Source organism: Mesoplodon densirostris, chromosome 18 (genome assembly GCF_025265405.1).
Source record: "Mesoplodon densirostris isolate mMesDen1 chromosome 18, mMesDen1 primary haplotype, whole genome shotgun sequence".
NCBI classification, from domain to species: domain Eukaryota; kingdom Metazoa; phylum Chordata; class Mammalia; order Artiodactyla; family Ziphiidae; genus Mesoplodon; species Mesoplodon densirostris.
The window spans coordinates 40,370,658-40,396,044 of record NC_082678.1 but is presented as its reverse complement, the minus strand read 5'-3'; the positions used below and the strand labels follow the sequence as shown (position 1 = coordinate 40,396,044).

The following is a 25,387-nucleotide window of genomic DNA, read 5'->3' as shown; positions in this document are numbered from 1 at the left end:
TAGTTGTGGCAAGTGGGGGCTACTCTTCATTGTGGTGCGCAGGCTTCTCATTGCAGTGGCTTCTGTTGTTGTGGAGCACAGGCTCTAGGCACGCAGGCTTCAGTAGTTGTGGTATGCGGGCTCAGTAGTTGTGGCTCTTGGGCTTTAGAGCGCAGGGTCGGTAGCTGTGGTGCACGGGCTTAGTTGCTCCGCGGCATGTGGGATCTTCCCAGACCAGGGCTCCAACTGGTGTCCCCTGCATTGGCAGGCGGATTCTTAGCCACTGCACCACCAGGGAAGTCCCTGATGGTTCTTATCCCTGGTTCTTATGCACTAGTTAACAATACTAACAGCAATCCAAGTATACTGTCTGTTTTATTACAAGCGCAGCATTAGGCATGATTAAACAAAAAACTAATTAGTTACATATTACTCTTCTCTGAAAGCATCCTTTATTTCTGCTTTCTTTAGACTCTTTTTGTCCCATTTTATCTTAAAGTACTTCTTTAATTAAAAATTTCTTTTTCATTGAAGTATAGTTGATTTACAATGTTGTGTTAGTTTCTGGCGTGCTGCAGCGTGATGCAGATATATATACGTATATATATATTCTTTTTCATATTCTTTTCCATTATCATTTATTACAGGATATTGAATACAGTTCCCTGTGCTGTACAGTAGGACCTTGTTGTTTATCTATTTTATATACAGTCATTTGTATCTGCTAATCCCAAACTCCTAATTTATACCTCCCCCACCCCCTTTCCCCTTGGTAACCATAAGTTTCTTTTCTATGTCTGTGAGTCTGTTTCTGTCTTGTAAATAAGTTCATTTGTCTCATATTTTAGATCCCACAATATATTTACTCTTTTAATTCAACTTTCCTGAATGAATTTCCTAGTTGGAATGTTTTCCTTTAAGTTTATTTGTTACACATATTTTCCTCATTCAAGTTCACTTAACTGTATCAGGTCAATGTTTTTCTTACTTGATTAAACTCTTCTTGAACAATCTTAAATGTAACCTATATAATCTAAAATAATATTGGAAAACTTTTTCCTACTAAATAGTTGACTAACCTCTAGTATTGCCTCTAGGATTTCTATTAAATAATAAGTTTCTATTAAAGAAATATGTATAATTGGAAAAAGGGAATAGTAGCACTTTACATAAGACTGTACGTATATCAATTGTCCACATCAAAAAATGGGGGAGGGATACTTATGGTACTAATGCGGGTGGGGAGACTAGAAGTCTTCCAAGTCATTTCTTGATACCACTCCAAAACCCAAGGAACTCTAAGTGAGAAATGAGATGGCATACACAACAGTGACATTTAGTCAGCAGGAACTGGTTGTGAAATCTACTGGCAGGTACTGGAATAAAGTGTCAGAAAATTTCTCAGATAGAACTATTTGGTGTCTGGTAATCCTGCATCTGGAGTCTGATGATGACATTTGGTGTGTTTGCCAAAAAACTATGAGGCTGTTGATGCTTTCTGCCAGGATGTTAAAGTGGCCAAGCCAAGGGAGGTGCAAAACTATTGCCTGGGGGTGGTGGTGGTGGGGTCCCTATATTTTTGCATCAATCTTTGTTAATTGTTGGCAAGTTGTGTTGATGTTTTTTTTGTTTTTTTTGTTTTTTTTTGCGGTACGTGGGCCTCTCACTGTTCTGGCCTCTCCCATTGCGGAGCACAGGCTCTGGATGCGCAGGCTCAGCGGCCATGGCTTACGGGCCCAGCTGCTCCATGGCATGTGGGATCTTCCCGGACCGGGGCACGAACCCGTGTCCCCTGCATCGGCAGGCGGACTCTCAACCACTGCGCCACCAGGGAAGCCCGTGTTGATGTTTTGAGAGAAGAATTTCATTTGATTTTTGATATTAACCCCTCCAGGCACTAAAACATAAACCTCAAAGAAAAGAAAGCTGTCTTCCAATCTGTACCTCCCAAGAAGAGCATTTAGGGAGCCTCAGCTCCTCCTTTTCTCTGTCATTTGTTGCTATTCTTCCCATCAGCACCATGCCAAAGACGCAGATTGAGTATTTAGCCTGTACTCTGGGCTGAACAGCCTGGATGGGACACTTTCCTTCCAGGTTCTGATTATATTTCCTTTCTGGGGACCCCACTTTTATGGTTCCCCAGGGCCAAGAAGAGCAATCTGGGATACTGATTCCCAGATGGGAATTTGGCAGTGTTTCTAATGACCTGGAAATGGATATGTCACTCTGCCAGCCAGGCCCTCAGAGGAGAGTTCTGGCAGGCTGGAATGCGAGGCTCTCCACTTTTAAGCACACCTACATGCTCTCACCTTCAGTTTGCCTTCACTGCCTCCCCAGTTTACTTTCCCTAAGCCCTAACTCTAGCCCCTGGGAGCAGTCAAGATGATGGCTGAGGTTGGGTTCGGAGCAAGAAGGCAAGGCTTCTGTTGATGGAGGGGACATTACCAAGATGCCCCGAGGAAGTTCCAGCACAGATAAGGTCTGTGTGGAAGAATGTCCTGGTATAGATTGCTCAGTGCTTCCAAAGGGCAGGAAACATCCAGCTCCATGTTTCAGACTACTTGGCATATTGTATAGTTGGTCATTCTATATATAGACGAGACATACCTCTGCCCAGAGATCCATACCTTACCGTTCCAATTACATTTCTGTTGGTCCACAAACCCCCAGCCTCATAAAGAACCTTTTTTTTTTTTTTCTTTTAGCTGCTGCCTTCCTAAAACCAGTCTCTGTGCCAAGCACTGGAAGAAACTTGATTTTGTTCTGTGAAGTTGCCATCTTATATAATTCATATTTAAATTATATAATTTATATGGCTCGTCTTATAAGGTGTAGAAGAGGTGGGGGAGAGAATCCAGTGTGTATTTAGGGGAAGTCGGTGATATAGATAATATATTTCGGGAGGCCAGGGAGCTTGCGTGCTTAAGATACTGTTTTTCAAATTTAATGTGCATACAAATTACCTGGGGATATTATTAAAATGTAAATTCTGATTCAGTCTTCTTGGGATGGGTCCATTGACGGTACTTTCAGTAGCATTCCTTAGGATCTCCCAGGGCAGTGTAGAGGGTCAGGGTGTTAGGCAAGGCTTAGTGGGAGCTCCAGATGGAACCGCAGGTAGAGCCAAGTCCCCTCTGGAAGTGCCATGTCAGAGACTGGACAAGAAGCACGAGCTCTGCGATCCCTTTCAGTTTTACGATTCTGGTTTTGGGTTCTGAGATTCCAACAGGGGCTTCTTAAACTTTTGGGGTCACACACCTCTGTAGGAATGATAGAAGCTGTGTACCCTTTTATACCCCAAATGCACACACTCCTCACTCCGCAAACCGCTCTAGGCCCCGTGGCGGCCCGCAGCCCCGGTGCAGGACTTCTGCCGGCCTCTGGGGTCCCGCACCGGCGACCTGGTCAGTTCTGCCGCTCAGCCGCTCAGCCGCTCAGCCGCTTAGCATCTGGTGCGGCTCCGCTTCAGGCGCGGGCGGGGGCGGGCTGGGGGCGTGCCGGGGGCGGGCACAAAGCGAGCTCTGGCCACGCCCCTCGGCCGTGCGAGAGGCCGAGCTTGCTGCATTGCAGCCGCCGCGGCGCCGCTCGGCTCCTCACTCCCAACAATGGCGGCTCCGAGCCCGAGCGGCGGCGGCGGCTCCGGGGGCGGCAGCGGCAGCGGCACCCCGGGCCCCGTGGGGTCCCCAGCGCCCGGCCACCCGGCCGTCAGCAGCATGCAGGGTAAGGAAGGCAGCGGCGCCGAGACCCCGGCCCCCCGGCGCGGCCGTCGGCGTCGTCGCGGCCTGTCCCCGCGGCCGCGGACGCCCCCGGACCCGGCTGAGGAAGCCACCGAGCCGCCCGTGCCGGTCCGCCTCCCTCCTTCGCCTCTTCCCGCCCCGAGCCGGCCGCCCCGGGCTTGGCCTGGCTCCGGGCGGCGGGCCGCGCAGGCCCGGGCCGCGGCCTCCGCCCGCGCTCGGCCCGGCGGGCTCCCGGCCGCCCGCGGGGGCCCACCTGGCCCGGGCCCGCCCCCGCGGCCGCCCCCGCGGCCGCCGCCGCCGCTTACCTGGCGCGCCCCGCCCGCCTTTCCGGGAACGCGCGGCCGGGCTGCGGCGGCGGGAGGCGGCCGGGGCCTGCCCCGCGGGTCCCGGCCGCCCAGGGCGGCGGCGGCGGCGGCGGCGGCGGCGTCCCGGCCCCGCGCCCCTCGGCCCCGCGCCCCGGCGCCCCGGCCCGGCTCCCCGCCGCCGCCGCCGCAGTGGGGCCCGCTCAGGGCCATCTTGGTTCCCTGCGGGCGCCGCCGGGCCCGGCCGCCGCCTGACCTCTGGGCTCCGCGGTCCTCCTGGACCCTCGGTTTCCAAACTTCTGCAGGTTTCTGCGCGCTGGGCGGGTGGGGCGGGGGTGTTCAGGCCCGTGCCACCTGTAAGGTGATGAGACAGCCCTTGGCCTGGGAGAGGCCGGGGGTTTCTGTGTTAGCCTGGCATGCAGACCAAATAAATAAATAAATAAATAAAACAAACAGGGAGCTCGGTTGAAATGCAGAGATCCGGGAAATCGAAAGGCAGGGGTCAGAGTGGTTCTCTGCGGGGACTGCACATCTGAAGCAGCCCTCCTAATTAATGACTTTCCCCGGTGGGAATGCTTATTAGCTCTATGTGGCTCTTGACAGGGGCTGTTGTGAAAATACCAGGCCCCAGCCCGTGAGGGACCGTTTCCTTGAGTTTACTGGGGAATTTTGAGTAGTAATGTTATCTTTGAAAACAGGGAATCTCAGAAATCTCTTGACAACTTTTGCAGACTTGCTTGCGTTAAATTATTAGCAGCGTCAGTTGGGGTACCCTTCGTGGTCCGTGTGACCATGGTTACTCTTTGATTAAAATCTTCCTAAAGGGCTCCGAGGTCTATCTTAACCGTCTGTCTGGTTAGGTTTGACGTTTGTTGAGTATTTCGGGTTTATGAGAAGGTGATTCATGAAGCAGAGGCGGGATTTTATTCATTTTTATATCCCTGTCCCGCTCCCCATGGGATATACGTAAGGAACAGTGATAGATATATACAGGATGATGTCAGAGCTCAGAGGACACTTTCTGTGCAGGCCCTCAGATAATTAATTCAAATTAAATTAGTTATTGGATGCCACTGTGTTGTACAATATACAGATGAAGTACAGGATGGGTTTCCTGATCTTCCAGCTCTACAGTCTCGTTGTTGTTGGTGGTGCTGAAATGAAACAGCAAAATGACAATTTAAGATTATATTGCATATCCACAACAGGTGACTTACAAAGCTCATAAAAATGCAACTTTTTTTGGGGGTGGGGTGGGGGGAGGGGATGAGTAGGGAGGCTGATAGTTCGAAAAAGCTGTAGAAATTAATTTTTGTTCAAAAATGTTTACTGAGCATCTGCCTAGTGCCAGACATAGTGCTCTAGTGCTGGGTATATAGAAAAGAGTGAGTCAGACGGTCTCATTCCTGATGGAGCTTACCCTCCTGATAGGATTGGGGAGGGAAGACAATATGCAGATAAATTTAAAAAATTGCTAATTGAGAAAAGTGTTATGAAGGTAACAAGCTGGGTTAGAAGTTAATGGGGGAGGGGGCAGTCTGCTTTGGTAAGATGGTCACAGAAGACCTGTCTGGAAAGAGGACTCTGTTACGATAAAGAAGAGGGTTCTAGGCAGAGGGAACAGTGTGTGTGAAGATTCCAAAGTAGGAAAGAGCTTAGAGTGTTCTAGGGACTCAGAGAAAGTCATCGTGTTGAGGAATTATTCTGATGCGCTCCATTCTCCTCTCCCACCCCTGAGTTTTGCTACCCAGTAAACTGAACTTTCTAATAAGCAGAACCTAGTTTAAAAGGGAGAGGGAGGACATAAGACTTCTCTTTGAATTTTTGATGAATTTTCTTTTATCAGTACTGTGTCTAAGCCTTGATTGACTCAGGAACCTGTTATATCTTCTTGAACCTTTCTCAGTTACTCAGAATGAAGAGAAGCACTTGAAACTCTCAGGACGTTTTCTCGCACAATCCAAGTTACAAAGCTTGAGCTTAAGCAGCTGTGTAGGATCTTTTTTGTTTGTCTTGTGATGTTAGAGCCCAGCCTCCCTTACTTCACCTATCAGATCTTTGGCTTTAGATCATACTTCAGGTCCTTAGAAGATGTTTGGTAAATGCCACTCCCCCCCACCCCCGCAAGCATGGTCACCTGCCACCCCCAAAGCACTGTCTCTCTGGGAGCTTTTAATGGCCAAGCTCTTTCCAATAGCAGGGTTTAGCTGTGGGATGCATGGAATACATGTCATATTAACAAACATTGGTGGTCGTTCTGTGTGAGAAGCACCGTGCTGGGCACTGGGTCACCCTGCACATTTTTTCATGGCTTGAGGTTTGTGGCCCAAGAATGGTCTCAGCTGAGAATTATTGATTTTTTTTGGTTTTTTAATATCATAATGCTTGAGTTAAGCCAGAGCTCTGGTGTCCTGCATTTGAATCCCCTCATCGGGACTTAAGAATTTTGTGACCTTGGGCAAGATACTTAACCTCTCCAAGCCTGAGTTTCTCAGTTGGGAAGCAGGAATAATGCTTACCTTACAGGAACTTTGAGAATGCATATAAAGTGTGGGCCTGACATACAGTAAGGATGTGATTGATACATGTTAGCCATCATCATTGTTAATAGCAACAATACTCTTATTTGTTTGTTTTTTGTTTTGTTTTTGCGCTATGCGGGCCTCTCACTGTTGTAGCCTCTCCCGTTGTGGAGCACAGGCTCTGGACGCGCAGGCCCAGCGGCCATGGCTCACAGGCCCAGCCGCTCCGCGGCATGTGGGATCTTCCCGGACCGGGGCATGAACCCGTGTCCCCTGCATCGGCAGGCGGACTCTCAACCACTGCGCCACCAGGGAAGCCCAATACTCTTACTTGTAATGGTCTAATTAATTGTCTCTTTCATTATTAGCAGATGAGTCCCTAACGCCTCATGATCCATCACACAGTTTCTTTAGCTTCATTATTACTGGGTCCTACCCTTTACTCTACCCTGTTTATTTCCATTTTTCATTATTGAGCATTTCTGGTCAGAGTATTCTTGATGAGTCTTTATCCTCCCTGGGTTCACGTAACTGCTCTGCTGTGTACAAGCTCTGTGACCTTGGGGAAATTACCTACATTTTCTGAACTCATCTGGGATTCTTATCTGTTAAAATAGGGATAATACCTTATGGGGCTGTTGTGAGAATCACATTATTAGATTAATGCACATGAAAGCGCTTTGAAAATTATAAAATATCTATACATATAAGGATTGCTATTAGACATGGCTATTTAAATGCTTTAGTTACTAAACCCTTAAAATGTAGCAGATTTTAAAAAATCTCATGAACACAAGAAGTTAAATTTATTATAGGAGACTTAAAGCAGGGAAAAATTAAACTTTTCCTTAAACTTTACTTGGATAGCTGAGAAATGTCAGTTTAAAAAAAATGTGTAGAATAGTTAGAATCTATAATTGAGTCTGAAAAACATGGAGACATTTGTAAAGTACTTGTTACAGGAACTGGTTATAAAGTATATGTTTTAAGTGCCTCTGATTCTCTTAATGTGCTCATGTAGGTAGTTTTTCTTTTTTTCTTTTTGAGTCTCAAATATTGATGTATAACAGAAAAGTTATGGACTAGTCCAGTCCTTACCCATTTACCCTCAGCTGAACATTTTATAAATATCAATTTAAGTAAAAAGATGATAGCTTGATTTTACTTTTAAAAAATGTGCAAAATAATGTACAGCATGGTAACTGTAGTTAATTTCACTGTGTTGCATATTTGAAAGTTGCTAAGAGAGTAGAGCTTAAAAGTTCTCATCACAAGAAAAAGATTATTTAACTGTGTGCGGTGACAGATGTTAACTAGACTTACTGTGTGGTGATCATTTCACAATATGTACAAATAGCGAATCAAGTTGTACACCTGAAACTAATATAACGTATGTCAATTATACCTCAGTAAAAATATTTACAAAATAAAAGAAAACACACAACTTTCAACTGTAATGAAACATACCTGTTAAGAAAAAGTGAAGATTTAAAATCAGTGTACTTTTTTCTCCCAATAATATTTGAATATAAAAAATTAGTATGAAATGCCCTATTTGTGATTATATTTGACTGTCTTTCTATTTTTACCATTTAGTTTGTGGTTTTCAAGAACCATAGGAGGTGCCTTTATCCCAGTTTAAAGAACTGAATTGTGCTGACAGTGGATAAGGTACCAAACCCTAGAATTGCTTGCCTTTCCCACTGTGTTGCACACTATTTCTTTCACCATTTATTTGACATAACCTGATAAATAAAGTCCAGGTCAGGAGATTGGTCCCTCCTCAAAGCACATATTGCATTTCTGTATGTTCCTTAAAAAGGAGAGCAACCCTAGTATTAAAATTTAAAAAGTAGAAAAATATAACGCTTTCAGGATACTGATTTTCTCACATTTTCTTTTAATGTCCCTTATTAGAGTGTGAGTTGAAACTTGTTTAAGATGGGATATTAGTGAACCCTGTATTTTGAATCATGTTTCTTCTTTTGCAAATTTCTCTTTTTCCATTCAATTTCTGTTAACTAATTTGAGAAGCTGGGTTGATTTGGGCCCATAGAGTTTTTTCTTATTTTTAGGGGTCTGGAGGTCAAAATCAACTCCATCACACATAATTCAGGTCAGTCTGCATCTCTAGGAGATAGAGACAGCCCACATGGTACAACCTGAGGAAGTTTAATTCACATTTAAAATTAAGAAGGGAAACTAATAGTTAACACAGCTCTTTTTTCACTGTCTTTACCTAATTTGATGCTCGTAAGTGCTCTTTAAGGGTAGATGGGCATGGTCTCCTTTCATATATTAGGGAACTGACGTTTAAATTAAGGAATTTGCTCTAGTTGAAGTGGGTTTTAATCCACCTGGTGACAGGCAGCCTTTGCTCTTTCTACTCTTCTACCCAGGTTCACATGGTTTCTCCGAGCTCTATTTAAGTCACTTCAGCCATTCAGGTCTGAGAGAAGAATCTTTGCCAGAAGTGATGCAGATTCAGGAATAGAAGGAAGAGATTATTTTAGGTTTCAGTCAGGGGGTGGAAGCTGTATGCATCCAGCCATGTTTGGGTTGATTTTGGAGCCTCAGGGCTTCCTGATGCTTCTTTGTGTTGCAGAGTTCTGAACTTGCTGGGGCGTTTACCCTGGCATTTTGAATTTGGGGGCATTTTGATTGCAAATCTACAGGCAAGTAGAAAACTTTAATTAGATGTTGAAAGGTAATAGAACTCTTTCAACACTATGCATAGTATGGAAAAGGCACCCACTTAGCATAAGAGTTAATAGCATACGTTGCCATCCTGGCTAAATTTGTCATCTGGGCAACTTACTGTCCTGCTAATGGGCATGGGTTAGCTTCTGGCCCTTTCCCCCAACTCCAGGAAGTCTCCATGTGTCTCTTCACACTCTTGGCAAGGTTGAGAATTAACATGAACCTGTAGAAAGGATTCAAGGGCAAGGAGAGAGGAGGTTGGCCTGACTTAACAGCCGCGCAGTGAGAGGGAGCACTGGCCCGTAGTTAGCACAGCTCAAGATGGACCTTTACAAAGAAGCTGGCAGTCCCATCGTGCATGGCTTGATTCTTGAAGAACAGCATGGCATTCCCCACCAGGGAGAAGGATGGTGGAAGTGGACACCACAGCAGCTCTTTCAAGGTGTACTATATCTCATCTTACCAACAGTCACCCAAAGTTTTCAAAAGGGGGAAGCTAGAAAAGGGTTGCCAGATAGATCTCTGTTGTATATCTGACATATATTTATATATGTGTCTATCTGTGCCTGACTTTGCTGAAAAATAAGCGACATTAAATGGCTCTCCTGATGTGTTTGCCAGTGTCTCTGAGATCTGGGTTAGGTTCCTGCCAGGAGACAGTACCCACTCCGGAGTTAAGTCCTCAGGACAGCAGGCTGGGTGTAGGAAGGGCTGTAACGGAGAGGCAGAGTGTGGAATCCTTTGCTTTTACCTCTCTTGGTGACAGGAAATGAAAGGAGAGGGACTGATTTTGTGTGGGTTAAGCTGGTCTGATAGGGAAGGTACCATAATCGTTGCTCACCTGAGGGAGAGACCAGGAATAATAATGAGTCTGATAACATTAACCTGTGCTATCCCAGGCTCTGTGTTGCATTTATTACCTTATTTAATCATCACAGAACACTTTCCGGTATTATTATTCTGTTTTACAGATGGGAAAATTGAGGCTCATAGAGGTTAGATGCTTGCCCACTGTCACATGGTTGATGAGTTGCTCTCTCCGGGTGTACTGGGTTTCCTTGAACGGACTCGATGGTAATACAGTGCTTAGTTACAAGCCGGAGAGTGAATTAGGTGGCCATCAGCCTCAGGAAGGAATGGAACTGGCATATGAGAGCTGACAAGATCCTGAATTTTTTAAAATGTGGAAAGGATTAGTATTCATAAAATCATGATGACGCAAATGATGACGCATCCAGTATTCTGGATGACGCAAATAACCTGGAATTACTAAATGAAGGTGGGTCCCTTTTAAGTTTGAGAAAGGTGAAGTCAGGAAAGCTCAAGGAAGTAACACAGCAGGAAATCTTGTGGAACTCATTCTAAGTACAATGAAAATACAAAGTTTGGATAAGCTTAGATAAATGCTGAGATGTTAGAGTCATAATGGTATACTATGTGTAACTTTACAGTTGAAGGCGCATGCCAAAATTTTGAGGTTGAAGTTGGAAGGCGGCAAGCTGCTGGCCTCTTCATGCTTGTGGCAGAGGAAGGTTTGGGAGCTTGGTCTGTGGGCCTGACCCAGTAAGGCAGGCAGCTGTGGTTTTCTTTGTATCAGTGTGGCTTCATACTGGAGTTCATTATTCCTTTTCAGCATTACCAGAATCCAGGGTGTCCAGGAAACTATAAGGCGCTACTGAGGAGGTGGAAAGCTGCTTACGCCCCTGTCCCGCCCTCCCCCCGTTATACCCTCAGCCCAGGCGAAGGGCAGTGCGGATGGTTGCTGTGCCCCATGAGGGCCACTAGACAATCAAAATTACACGTGCACACGCTGTTTCAAATTCTAAGATTGCTTGATATTATTCTTAATTTTATATATAAATGAGGAAACTGGGGCTCAAGCAAGATGCCTCTTTTGAGTTTCACAGTTGGAACTAGAACCCTGGTCTGACATTCCGCATTTTGTTTTCTACTTTCTCAAATACTCTTTGCCTTTGGTTTTAATATACACTTATATACATCCTAAACAGCCTTTTAAATGGATACAGGCAAGCTCACTTTATTTGGTAAATACAGTAAATTGTAGGTTTCCAGTTATGGCCAGTTAAGGACTCTCAAGATTGAGATTGGACGGTGAGAATGAGGGGGAAATGTGGTGGGAGAGTCCTGGTGAGAAAAAGGAGGGGAAAAAGTCCCACAGAGCTTTATTTCTTTGGTAGGCCTACTAGCACCTTGCCCTGTACATCTCAATATTTATTCTTGGGGGTCTGAGATTTAATGAAAAGAAACTTGGCTGGGGCCACGTACTTCCCCACATCTATACTGTAAGCTCCAACTCTCTGACCTTTACGGGTTCTTTTTTTTTTTTTTTTTTGGCTACGTTGGGGCTTGGTTGCTGCGCGTGGGCTTCCTCTAGTTGCAGCGAGCGGGGGCTACTCTTCGTTGTGGTGTGCGGGCTTCTCATTGCGGTGGCTTCTCTTGTTGCAGAGCATGGGCTCTAGACGCGCGGGCTTCAGTAGTTGGAGCACGTGCACTCAGTAGTTGAGGCTCGCTGGCTCTAGAGCGCAGGCTCAGTAGCTGCTTAGTTGCTCCGCAGCATGTGGGATCGAACCCGTGTCCCCTGCATTGACAGGCAGATTCTTAACCACTGTGCCACCAGGGAAGTCCCCCTGGATCTTTTCCATATATATAATCTCTCTCTATAGAGTTTCTCCCCCGTCCCACCCCCATGTGTGTGTTTGTGTGTGTGTGTGTGTGTGTGTGTGTGTGTGTGTGTGTGTTTGTATAGTCTTTTAGAGGTCTAGAAAGATTTAGGTAATGGCTTTTAATCTGATTTAATTGATAAGATTACATGGAGTTCCAAGGAAAAGGTGAGCCATCTGTTCCAGTTACTTTAGACTGTGCTTGTCAGTTAAAAAGTCTTTTCTGAGTGAGAAATAATGCAGAGATAGATGTAGGTATGAGTCCTTAGAATCTGTTCATCTGGTCACTTCATCCATAATTAGCTAAAAAGAGCAAGTCTGTAGTTATGCTTTGAGAATTTCACCCCTTCCCTTTTAGCTACATGTATGGATTCTGTACTGATGACAGAACTTCAAGTTTTGAGAATTTTTTAGCATTTAAAAGTGGGCTTAACTTCTGATGTGTTAGGGGAGTAATTGGTGACGTTCTAACACTCCCAGTTACATATACCTTAAATTTTTTCCTATTCATTATACGTTTATCCTTTAACTTATTTTTATACAACTATACAGATCCAATTCATTCTTTTTCACATACTTCTCAGACTTATTTTCTTGCTCCTTTCCCCATTCATCTTGCTATTTAGTTCACCTCTTTGCTCACCTTTTATTTTTGCTACCTAGTAGCAACTATTGAGCCTATTTAGAGCTAAAAAGAGAATAGTAACTATCCCTCGAAATTGTTTCAGTGTTTCACCAGCTTCCTCTCTAGTCTCCAGGTGAATTTTCTGTTCCCTCTTCCAGCGGAGGGGGTGGGAGATGGGCTTCTGAGCTGCGGCCAGGCTCCTCCGTGTTTCCTATTCCACTGCTGCTTCCATAGTGCCAGCTGCCAGCTCCCTTTCCTCCTGAGTTGTGCCAGCTCATTTTGCCTGGTAGGAGGCTGGCTGGTGTTTAGTTGCTTAGGCTTATAAGATCCACAGAATCCATTTTTTTTTTGTTTGTTTGTTTGTGTTTCCTTCTGAAGTCTGTTCCTGCTGCACGTCTGGCCGGGGCGGGGCGAGGAGGCGGGCAGCACGTGTATGGAGCCTAAGCAGTAGAGAGACAAGTGTCAGGGCATTGCCTCAAGTTTGCCCCCAGGACTTCTGTCCCTTGAAGTCTCCACTCCCACTTCCTCCCACTTTGCCATCAGGTAGTAAGGATGCAGAGGCTTACTTTTGTGTCCCAAAGGTACCTTCATGTCAGAGTAGCTACATTAGCCATTTTTCAGGTTTTGTGCATTATAGGTACTATATCTTAAAATCCTAGGAATTTCAAAGCTGGATGGGAAATACTACTTAAACATATCCTTTTTAGTCCTGGCTTTTTTTTTTTCTGCAAGTTTTGATTGAATTTATATAACTACAACTTGAGTGATACTCATTCTAAATTTGCTTTCCCCATTTTGTTCCCCAAAGCAATAATAAACACAAGCATAGGTAGACCACTGAGAAAACCAGAAATTCACCCAATAGACTATGATGGCAAATGAATATTTTGGAAAGGCTTTTGTTTTGAACAGCTTACTTTACTGGGTGCATTTTACAAAATTACATCTGTATAAATATATGCATAAGGTATAACCAGGCCCAATTGAATTTGGAAAATATGTTTATGTTTCTAAGGAGAATTCAGAGGTTTTCTTCCTATAACTGCTACAGTCCTATGTACCATTTCTAGGGACATGGTCTTTTTTCAGGCCTACTTCACAGGAATTTAAGCACCTCTTTAGTAGTTCACTGTCTTATCATTTGAGGTTAGCTCACTGGCAGAATGTTCCTATGTGTGTTTAGCTTTCACAATTTATCAACTACCAAAGCTTTTGAATCAGGGGTAGTAGTTAATCGAATAATTCCAAGTCAGTAACTTGAGTTAATAAAATAGCTTGTGATGTGTTCTGAACTTGTAGATTGAAGAAATTGACAAAACTGTCTTAAAAGTTGTTCTTAACTTCCAAGGGCTAATAGCTATTCTTTTTATTGAATAGATGTGAAAATTAACAGTAAAGACAACATAACTCATAATTTAAACTTGATTTCAGTTTCGTATAATAAAGTACAGTTAAGTCAGAAAGAGCTGAGTTTTTGAAGAAAGCCCGTATGTTATAGTTCTATCTGTGATGGTGGAGGTTATGTGATTTGAACTGTTCTTAAATGTATTATAAAAATGCTATGTCATGTTCTAATTTTGGTTTGTTTGATTTACAGTAAATGAACTGGAACTTATCTCTTTTACTTTAGGCTTTCAGATAAACTTCTGTGAAAAGGCACAAAGTAAGCTACAAATTTTATGATATTATGCTACTTAATTTTTTTATATCCATCTTGGTATTGGGAATGTGTCCACTATTGTTTCAACTAACCAACCATGGCAATTTTACTTTAAAAGAGCTTCCATTTTTCATTCATTTTCCAAATACAAAAAACAAAACAAAACAAAACAACTGTGTTATATTCTTGCTTTCACTTGCAATTGAAATAGGAGAAACATATATGTAGGTATTGAAATGTATGTAAGTATAGAAAGATGTATATAGATATAGACAGATGTACTAGATTTAGAAAGATGTATACAGGTATAGAAAGACATCTGTTCATATGTATATAGTTATATAGAAAGACGTACATAGATATTTGGACTTAGCCATAATTTAAACCACAGGTTGAGGAAAGTTCACTTTTAAGATTGGAGTGCAGAAAGTATACAGTATAACTGTATTCTGAGACCTCATGCTTTAAAATTGATTTATTTTAAAGGATACATTTAATGAATTTTAATTTTTTTCTTTAAAACAAAGCTTTTTTCTTCCTCCTCCCCACCCCCCAACATAGACAGGGGTTTTGTTTGTTTGTTTTTTAATAAATTTATTTATTTTTGGCTGCATTGGGTCTTCGTTGCTGCGTGCGGTCTTTCTCTAGTTGCGGTGAGCAGGGGCTACTCTTCGTTGCTGTGCACGGGCTTCTCCTTGCAGTGGCTTTCCTTGTTGCGGAGCACGGGCGCTAGGTGCATGGACTTCAGTAGTTGTGGCTTGCGGGCTTCAGTAGTTGTGGTTCACGGGCTCTAGAGCACAGGCTCAGTAGTTGTGGCCCGTGGGCTTAGTTGCTCCGCGGCATGTGGGATCTTCCCGGACCAGGGCTCAAACCTGTGTCCCCAACATTGGCAGGTGGATTCTTAACCACTGCGCCACCAGGGAAGCCTTAGACTAGGGTTGTATATTAGAGTACCAGTCTTCATATACTACAGAATAGGTTTTCTATAAGAAAGCAAAATTTATAAAGCCAAAACAAATGCATTTTAAACTTAAATGTCATTTGTATAAAATGCAGTTTTAAAAATCCCAACTCAAGAAGGCTATTTTCCAGTTAACATAAATATATCCCAAAATATAATGCATTCATCTTCTGCTTGTTGACTCATAGTGTGGGGAAGAATAATGACTGCTTTTTTTTTTTTTTTTGCTGTGCCGCGAGGCTCGTGGGATCTCAGTTCCCTGACCAGGGATTGAATCTGGGCCACGGTAGTGAGAGCCTGGAATCCTAACCACTAGGCCACCAGGGAACTCCCACGACCGCCTTTTGATGTACATCATTGTCTTTTCCCCCCAGCTTTATGAGATGTAGTTGACATGACATTGTGTAAGTTGAAGGTGTACGCATGATGATCTGATGCCCTTACATATTGCGAAATGATTACCACAGTAGGGTTAGTTAACACCTCCATCACCTCACATAATTAGTATTTCTTTTTTGTAGTAAGAACCTTTAAGATCTACTCTCCTAGCAACTTTCAAGTATATAATGCTGTATTGTTAACTGTAGTCACCATGCTGTTACCTTTTAGATCCTCTGATATGTATCATTCTTAAGTAAATTAGTCAAATGAAATAAAGTTTAACCTGGAGAAAACATTTCTGCTGTTTTTAAATTTTCTGATGGAATCAAAATGCTTAATTTCCATTGGTTGAACATTGTGACTTCCTTTGAAAAGTAGTTAACAAAATTTATTTCTTGATTGGTTTATCCATGATATAAATATATAATGAGCAATAGAGTAAGGCAGCTAGATCCTCGGATAAAAAATTTTAATTGGTCCATCACTGTCATCCCTTCTCTTACCTTAAATAAAAATAGTATATAATTTCCTGCTCATAGTGAACCTGCATATATGATATATATCTACATGTAATGTAGTTACAGCTTCTATTTTATGCTATATTTTATTTATTTTTTATTTTATTTTATTTTTATTTTTATTTATTTATTTTTTTTGCGGTACGCAGACCTCTCACTGTTGTGGCCTCTCCCATTGTGGAGCACAGGCTCTGGATGTGCAGGCTCAGCGGCAATGGCTCACGGGCCCAGCCTCTCTGTGGCATGTGGGATCTTCCCGGACCGGGGCACGAACCCGTGTCCCCTGCATCGGCAGGCGGACTCTCAACCACTGCGCCACCAGGGAAGCCCTATGCTATATTTTAATTTTAACACATCTACTATGACAGTTTTTAGCTTTCTGTTTAAATATTTCTGTTAATATTTAATATACTTTTTAATTTTTATTTACATATTGACATAAAATCTAATTTAAGAAAAATGCTGACATTTAAAAAATTTTAAACTGCATTTGCACTGTTGCTTTTTTTCTCTTAGTGGTATTGTGAACATAAAACAAGAGAAACATTTATTTTATTTTTTAAATTTTATTTATTTATTTTTGGCTGTGTCGGGTCTTCATTTCTGTGCGAGGGCTTTCTCTAGTTGCGGCGAGCGGGGGCCACTCTTCATTGCGGTGCGCGGGCCTCTCACTGTCGAGGCCTCTCTTGTTGCAGAGTACAGGCTCCAGACACGCAGGCTCAGTAGTTGTGGCTCACGGGCCCAGTTGCCCCACGGAATGTGGGATCTTCCCAGACCAGGTCTCGAACCCGTGTCCCCTTCATTGGCAGGCAGATTCTCAACCACTGCGCCACCAGGGAATCCCAACATTGATTTTATTAAATTTAAAATTGTGTATGCAGTGACTATAAATGGCTCTGTAGGTAGATGTAAAAATGCCTTTAGACTTTCTAAATGGTACTGTCCCTCTCCCATTGTTACAGAAATGATAGGTTTGCAGTGCTGCTTGCTTTATTACACGTGGCGGAACCTAACTGTATTCCCGCTTGATGTCCACTTTTGGTTGCCTTCACTACCTCTTTACACTGTGACTGCTTTCTCATATCTCCCCTTTTATTTCTGCCTCTGTCTTTGGGAGGTCCTTCTCTTACTTTTCCAGCTTTTGGAATTCATACAGTTTTATACATTCATTCACAGAGCACATGTTGGACACATAGGTACCGTCACATGAGGGAGATTATTGGGGCAGAAGTGAATAGAAGAGGTCTCTGCCCTTAGCAGGCTCTTAGTGCAGTGGACTAGGGCTGTTCCTGCGTTGGTTGCAAGCATACGACTACTGATGCTGCGGATCGATTAGTAGCTGAACCCAGGATGAGGTGGTGCAGGAGCGCATATGCACTGGGCACCTTTGCTTCCCCTGTTCTGTCCTGAGAGAGAACTAACATGAGGGCTGCTGTGGGGTCTCACGATAGCTGCTTTCCTGATTGGAGACCACGGCTCAGAGATCCAACAATGGCCTGTCCTGCTTTGGAGTCAAGCAGAGCTGTCTGTGCTGGCTCGGACCTCAGTGGAAGCCTTGAGGAAGTGGGGGAGGGTTGAAGCTGGAATGATGGTACGGAGGGCCAGCTCTGAGGTCACAGCATTTATTTTTGAACTCTTGGTTCCTATATTTTAGGGTTAGTTTTCAGTTGCTTACATATATTAACACTTTTTCCCAAGCTGGTCCTATGATTTGCATGTCTTAAAAGTTATAAGTGCAATTTGGTAATGTTTGCAGAAAATCAGTCTTCCAGTTTGCTCTGGAATATAGCCATTAACTGTATGTTAAAAGTAGCCACTCATTTCTTTAAAAATAAAGGGCTTGAAATCACCAAAGCAATGTTTTCTTAACTATTAGGGCATACTCTAGTGCCAGAATCTCCAGTTTTATTTTAAGGGTGTTTCAGAATTTTCAGAAAAACTACAGTTTAATTCATTAAAAATAATTACATAGCATACCGTAGTTGTAGGAGGGGATAGAGTACAAAGAACACAGAAGTCCATATTGTTAGAAGTCCACCATGTTTGAGTCTGCTTCAAATGCTCAATTCTCCATCATAAACCAAAGAGACTTATTTTAAGATGATTCTGATGACTAATGGAAGCTCTGAAGGATTAATTTTCCCCCATTGTTTGACTTAAACATAGTTTTTATTTTTTGTATTGTTACATTACTGTTCCAATCAGTTTATTACAATTGCCTGTTACGAGTTAGTGGCGTTTTATTGGTGATGTGTGTGTAGGTTTTTAACACACACACAGACAAATAGTGTGAGTGCATATTTAATTTTGGAACCAGATTTTTATAGAAATTCAATAAAAATCCACTTTGCACCTCATGATCTTTTTTTTAATCAATTATAGTTTCTGCATTTATTTGCTTTTGGGTTTTCTAAGTATATATAAGATAATATATATTTAATATAAAATTGTTATTTGAGCCAACAGTGTTATATTTCTTTAACACTGTTAGATTATTGAATTTTTCTAAGGTCTGTATGTAAGACTACATCAGGGGAAAATGTTTTTTTCCCATGTAGAGCTCCTACATTTAGAAGGTTGATTAGTTCATCATTTACCATTTGTAGATAATGATTTTGTACTTGTAAATATGTTTATGTGATTTATGACTCAGTTTGAATGATCATATCTCAGTGGCTTTAATGAGCTAACTTGAAAACATAGTTCTTTAGAATATGATTTGCTTTGCTTTATAAAACCAATTTTTTGGGGGGAGGGGGGCAGGAGACTTGCCTAGAAACAGTTTTTGAGATATGGTTTTGTAAATGTCAAATTTACCTTAGTGTATCGGCATTTTGACTTTTTGCTTGTATGAGAATTGTGACCCATTAAAGATCCCAGGGCACGGGGATTTTCCTCAGAAAATGCCTAGTAGAATCCTTTGCCAATTAAAGTGAGAGTAGTTAGGAATTTGGCAAATACTCTTAATAATTTAGTTTTCGTACAAGGGCACTTTTAGCCTTCTTTTCCCGCCTTACTGCAGTGCATTTTCCGCCCATGGCTGTAGAGTTTTTGAGTGCTAAAGACAAGTTTTGGTAGTGTTGAGTTTCCGTAGCTTTGCCTTTTTTACTTTTGATAGCTCTAAAAAGATTTAATGGCTTTAAAAAATTGTTTTACTTGAGAATGTTTACATAGCAACAGGATCTTTATTTAGAAAATTACATGTTGCAGAGCTGACTGTTATCCTTGAAGTCACTAATAGAAATTAGATTACAGGTATTGATCGCTTTTGGTAACCCTGCACACCGAAGTATTTGGGGGGAAAATGGAGGTATCCTAATGACAGATTTTCATTTCATTGTGAAACTATTCTTTTTAAATAAGTACCCCGAATTGTTTTTAAGTTGGTAATAATAAAAATGAAACAGTAAAGAGGAGGAAGGATGTTTTGTGAATCTTTCCAGAAGTCTGAGGAAGTCATAAATAAGTTTACTGACCTGATAAGTTCTGTAAAAGATGATGTTTCACTCAAGAGAGTATTTGGGGCCTCCCTGGTGGTGCAGTGGTTGAGAGTCCGCCTGCCGATGCAGGGGACACGGGTTCGTGCCCCGATCCCGGAGGATCCCACATGCCGCGGAGCGGCTGGGCCCGCGAGCCATGGCCGCGGAGCCTGTGTGTCCGGAGCCTGTGCTCCGCAACGGGAGAGGCCACAGCAGTGAGAGGCCCGCGTACAGCAAAAAAAAAAAAAAGAGAGTATTTGACTTTACTGGAGGTGGAGTATAGAAAACCACGGAAAGGAAGGAGTGGAGGGAGGGTCAAGCTGTCCCGTGTTTAAAACTAAGAGCTTAGAACATTCAACTAATTAAACTTCTAATTTCCCATTTTATGTAACAAAAATCTATACCCAATGACTAAAATTTTATTGTTTGGAATTTATTAAGCTCACCTAAGTTTTTCAGCAATCCTAAGAAACAGAATGACTGCATTTGCTACTACTGGAGGGTAACATGGTTTATTTAAATCTATATACACGCTGAACTTAGTTACAAAATGAGACTATTGTAGGGTTTGCCGTAAGCCCCTAGGACTGAGCGTCTAGTACATTCATCACTGTCTGTGGACGATGATGAACTGCCAGGGGAAAGCCCAAGCTTTCCAACAGCTTTTATACTAATTGAAGCCCAAGAATCATTGTATAGGCAGAGTCAAGGTTCATGCATCCCCTTTATACCATATACCGTTCCAAGGGGAATGCTACCTAATTATCTTTGATCTTGGAAGTGGTGGGAACATTAATTCTTCCTGAAAATTGGTTTTGTTGCTAAAGGAAGGAAGGTTTCAAGTATCTGTTGCACCTTAAAAATCATTTGGAGAAGCTTACTGTGTGGTGTTTTTGAATGAGAAAAAAATTAGTGATTCTCCCCCATTGCAGAAAGTTTCCTTTTATTTGCCAGTTGAACTTTACTATGAGCAATGAAAGGATATTTGACAAAACTTTTGTGAGAAGTTTCCAGAAATTATTCCCAACTAACTCTCCAGTTAATCAAAGTGGTTTTCAATTTAGCTTATAAATTTAGGGTGATGGTTTTCAAACAAGGTATAGTAAATACTTGAATTCTTACTGCATGATTTTATGAGTGCTTTCAAAATCCAGATACAAGTGTCCAGATGAAAAGATGTTCTAGAAGAAACTTGGACCTGCCATGTTGGTGTTGATTTTCTCATTAGGTAGAAATCAGTGAACATTAATCAGAAGTGAAAATCAAGTGTATACATATTTACTCCCCTTCAGAGAACCTCTTAAAAGGTTAAATAAACAGAGACACAAATATAACATTTAACAAACATATCTATACTGCTAATGGTAAGAGGCACTGGGGTCTTTAAAGATGGATTAAAAAAGAAAAAAAAAAAAAAAAAAAAAAAGGGCCTCCCTGGTGGCGCAAGTGGTTAAGAGTCCGCCTGCCGATGCAGGGGATGCGGGTTCGTGCCCCGGTCTGGGAGGATCCCATATGCCGCGGAGCGGCTGGGCCCGTGAGCCATGGCCGCTGGGCCTGCGCATCCGGAGCCTGTGCTCCGCAACGGGAGAGGCCACAGCAGTGAGAGGCCCACATACCGCAAAAAGAAAAAAAAAAAAAAAAAAAAGATGGATTAAATCTAGAGCCTACTCTGAAGAAGTTTATGTTCTTTGAGAAATTGAACATGTAGAGACAGACTATGTGGTTGAAATGATAACAACAGATAACTCTCATTTACCGTGTGCCAAACTCTAGATCTAAGCTTTTTATTTATCTTATCTAATCTATCACTTTATTTAAATTATCTAAGTAAGTTATTAACTCTTTATTTCTTCCAACAATCTTATGAAGTAGGTATAATAGTTATTATAGATGAGGAACGGAAGCACAGAAAGGTTAAGGGAGTTTTCTAAAGTCATACAGCTAAGGAGTAGCAGACTGTGTGACCTTGGTTTGGTCACAGGTTACATGTTATAAACCATAGTGTTCTATTGATTCTTTTTTTTTTTTTTTTTTTTTTTTTTTTTTTTTTTGCGGTATGCGGGCCTCTCACTGTTGTGGCCTCTCCCGTTGCGGAGCACAGGCTCCGGATGCGCAGGCCCAGCGGCCATGGCTCACGGGCCCAGCCGCTCCGCGGCATATGGGATCCTCCCAGACCGGGGCACGAACCCGTATCCCCTGCATCGGCAGGCGGACTCTCAACCACTGCGCCACCAGGGAGGCCCGTTCTATTGATTCTTGAAAGAAAGCGGTGAGCACTCATAGGAATGATTTTCTAAACCAAATGGCTTTTGAGGAGTCTTCACTTGAAAATTGTCATGAGATCTGGACATACATTTATATATCATTTTTGATTTTCTGGCCCTGGAGAGTTTCAAAACGTTATCTAACAAGCCTGACTGAACATTAAGTGGAAAGATTCCTTCTTGTGGCTCCAAAGCTAGGGAGAGAGGGATCTACCACTAGGGAGAAAGTATTTTCAAAAAATCAGAATTATTCTGGCCTAGACAGATGCAGAGAATGGATTGCTTTGGGATTCTCAAACGACTTGTGTGTCTGGGGAACAGCTGACCAAGAAGAGTAGGTCAGGAGACTGGGGAGTCAGTGAACAAGGTGGCCATGCGCTGTGTGAGGACAGATTTGTGTACAGGCTCTTAAAGACGAATTGATGTCTTCAGATTTATGTCCCTCCTACTTTGTTATAGTTAGGGGGGGAAGAAAGCACATTATTTAATTTTTAAAAAACGTTTAATGATAGAAGTTTTCAAACTTAGAATAGTATAGTGAACCCCATGTACCCATTACATGGCTTCAACAATTGCCAGCATATGGCCAATTTTATTTCACTTGTTCCTCCTCCCTCCACCTATCTCTACTAAAAAATTTTAAAGCTGATTCTGATTATCATGATTTCATCCACAAATGTGTTTGTCACACATCTTTTAAGTGATAAGGACTCTTAAATACATAACTTTAATGCCATTATCAAACTGTTAAATAAACAAAACAATATTATCAGATACCCACTCAATGTTCAGATTTCCTCAAATGCCCTACAGATGCCTTATTTACAGCTGATTTGTTCCAAGTTGACGTCTCAACAAGGTCCACACACATACTGCATTTGGTTCATATGTCTCAACTTTCTTTAAAGTAGTTACCTCTTCTCTCCTTTTTTCTTGCCATTTATTCACTGAAAAAAAATGGGTCATGTTTTTTGTAGCATTTTGCACATTTTGGATTTGGCTGATTACATCCTTTTAGTAATTAGTGCTTCACATTGCCCTGTATTTCCTGTTAATTTGTAGTTAGAAATAAGGGCTTTGATCACATAGATATTCAAATTTTTGGCAAGAACACTTGGTAGGTGGTGCTGTGTATTTTTTTTTTTTTTTGCGGTACGCAGGCCTCTCACTGCTGTGGCCTCTCCCGCTGTGGAGCACAGGCTCCGGACGCACAGGCTCAGCGACCATGGCTCACGGGCCCAGCTGCTCTGCGGCATGTGGGATCCTCCCGGACCGGGGCACAAACCCGCGTCCCCTGCATCGGCAGGCGGACTCTCAACCACTGTGCCACCAGGGAAGCCCCTGTGCTGTGTATTTTTTGTTGCGTCACATCAGGAGGCATATGATTTCTGGTTGCAGCTCTTGTTAAGATTGATCCGTGGGCTTTGGTGCCTTCAGTGTGTTTCATGTGGAATAAAGTTCCCCATCAGCCTTTCACCTGATGGTTCTGGCTACCATCAGTGATTTTTGTCTAGATTAATTCTTTCATTCGGGACTGGTTAACTTGTGTTTCTAAACGTTTGTGGGCTCTGCAAATAGTTGCTGTTGTCAACCAAGAAACAAAGTTTGTGTTTGGGGCATACTATCAAAAGCAAATTATTGCATTGATCATCTATGACTTAACTGCACCAGTGCTGAAGGATATGAAGTACGTGACTGAACAGGGTTAGTGAAATACAAGAGTTGCTTAAGAAATTGTCACTACTAAAAGGTGAAGAATGACACCTGTTGGACAAGTACATACCAGTCACTGAGAAGGTAATTGCCAACTGGAACACAAGTAGTTCACGTGTTTTTTATATCTTGGATGAGAACTCCTATTTACTTCTCGTCTCACCAAACTGCCTTTTGATGACTATCTCTGGTTCCCAAGTACTGGCAAGATAATGCTTGAAGGACCTGAGCATTCTAATCACTGAATATAAATTAATGAGCAAAGGTGGAATCCGGTTTGGGACTGATCTTAATTTGGCAGAACTGGTCTCACATACCCACTGGTTCTTTGACTTCACCAGAGATCAAGAGATCTTTAAAAGTCCCAAACCAGATTCCAGCTGTCTTAAGCAACTCTCCCATTTCACTATCCCTGTTGAGTCACCCGTCTTGTAACTACACTATTAAAGTCTCCACGTGGTGATCTTCTAACACTGATTTGACCTTGCACAATTTGTAAATAACAAATCAGAGACATTTCAGTCAGGATACTCTCATGTACTGTATATTCAGAAAGTAGATAGGGTGCAATATATCCTCTTTGAGTGCCGTTTAACTCTCTTTATTAATCTTACTTTATTCTAACCTTTTAAAAACCTTAATTTATAGAATACATTTATGGGCAACAAATAGTACTTAATTGTGTCCACTGAAAAGTGAAAGTGTTAGTCACATCTTAATGTTTTTTTTTTAAATTGGGAAGGATTATTCTGTGGGGTACAAAGAAGCTATTTGGATGTTGGTGAGAGGAGTATAATAGTGCTGTAGTTATTGCTTATACATATACAATATTAGCTTTGTATGGAAGATGCTGATTCGTTTTCCACCTCTGTTATTTGCTTTGGTAGTAACACAGTTGGATATGAATTTAAATTTGGATTGTGAATTATTACTTAAAATTTCTTTAAAAAGATGTATAGGGTAATACAGAACTGAAATGGAAAAAGTTGGTTGAGTGTATAAAAGATGATCACAAGCCATGCAACACAAGTCAGTTAAAAATGCCAGCTATCTTTTTTTAAAGCCAGAGGATGGCCGATTAATCCATGTGTCATGAAGTTCTATAGTTAGGAGCGTTTCTCTCGTTGAAGCTTGCTGGCTAACTTTTTCAGAGAACCTATTTAACTTCTAGTTACGCATCTTTCGATTAATGAGAACAAAAGAAGCAACTAATTAGATCTATTGGGAAGTATGGATAAAACCCCCAGTCAAGATGTCTGAGTGAAACTGTTTGTCCTAAAGGTGTTAAATCAAAACTTGAGCTTGGATTATTCATTTATTCAAGAAATATTTGAGTTCCTGTGATACGCAGGTGCTTTTTTTATGGAAAGTCACCAGAGTGCTAAATCTAATTTCCAGTGGTCAAAAGTCATCCAGATGAATATGAGAATGCTTATGTTCAGATGCTGACTGTGTTCCCGAAGAAGCAAGGGGTTGTTATATAACAAAGGTGGTATGCTCTCGGTGACTAGTTGAAAATTGTATAATGTGGGGCTTTTTGCCCCTCCTCTGCAGTTATTAAATTATCGCTGAACTACTCATGGTGTTTGAGAATTGGGGAAGTCATCTTTGAAATAAAGCTTCCCTTCTGCTTTAGGTGGTGCAAGCTGCAGGCTTGCTTATAGGTTTGGATAGCATAAAAAATCAATTACAGGTATTAATGGAAATAAGGAAAGATTTATTTCTTGAAACTGACTTCTTTTGCCTTTAGGAAATCTTAATAGTCCTCACTTCTCAGTGTTTCACATTTTGCCACTCTGAGGTGTTTTCTGACTGCAAGCAATTTTCCAGTGTCAGTTGGGTGCCCAACAATTCAATTCAATTCT

The 25,387-nt window shown here is 42.1% G+C and overlaps 1 protein-coding gene across 3 annotated transcripts in view; it reads left to right on the top strand.

The window, feature by feature from the left end:
- Positions 1–3,576: 3,576 nt before the first annotated feature.
- Positions 3,577–25,387, top strand: part of MAP2K4 (mitogen-activated protein kinase kinase 4) — a 105,688-nt gene continuing 83,877 nt past the window's right edge. For 2 of the 3 annotated variants that reach the window (XR_009530409.1, XM_060082085.1), the window contains exon 1: positions 3,577–3,699. Coding sequence is in view for 2 of the 3 variants with exons in the window: in XM_060082085.1 (XP_059938068.1) it covers positions 3,585–3,699 (115 nt within the window). In the remaining variant the exon portion in view is untranslated. Of the gene's footprint in view, positions 3,700–14,176; positions 14,210–25,387 lie in introns of all 3 variants that reach the window. The other variant, XM_060082086.1, reaches the window with a different exon arrangement.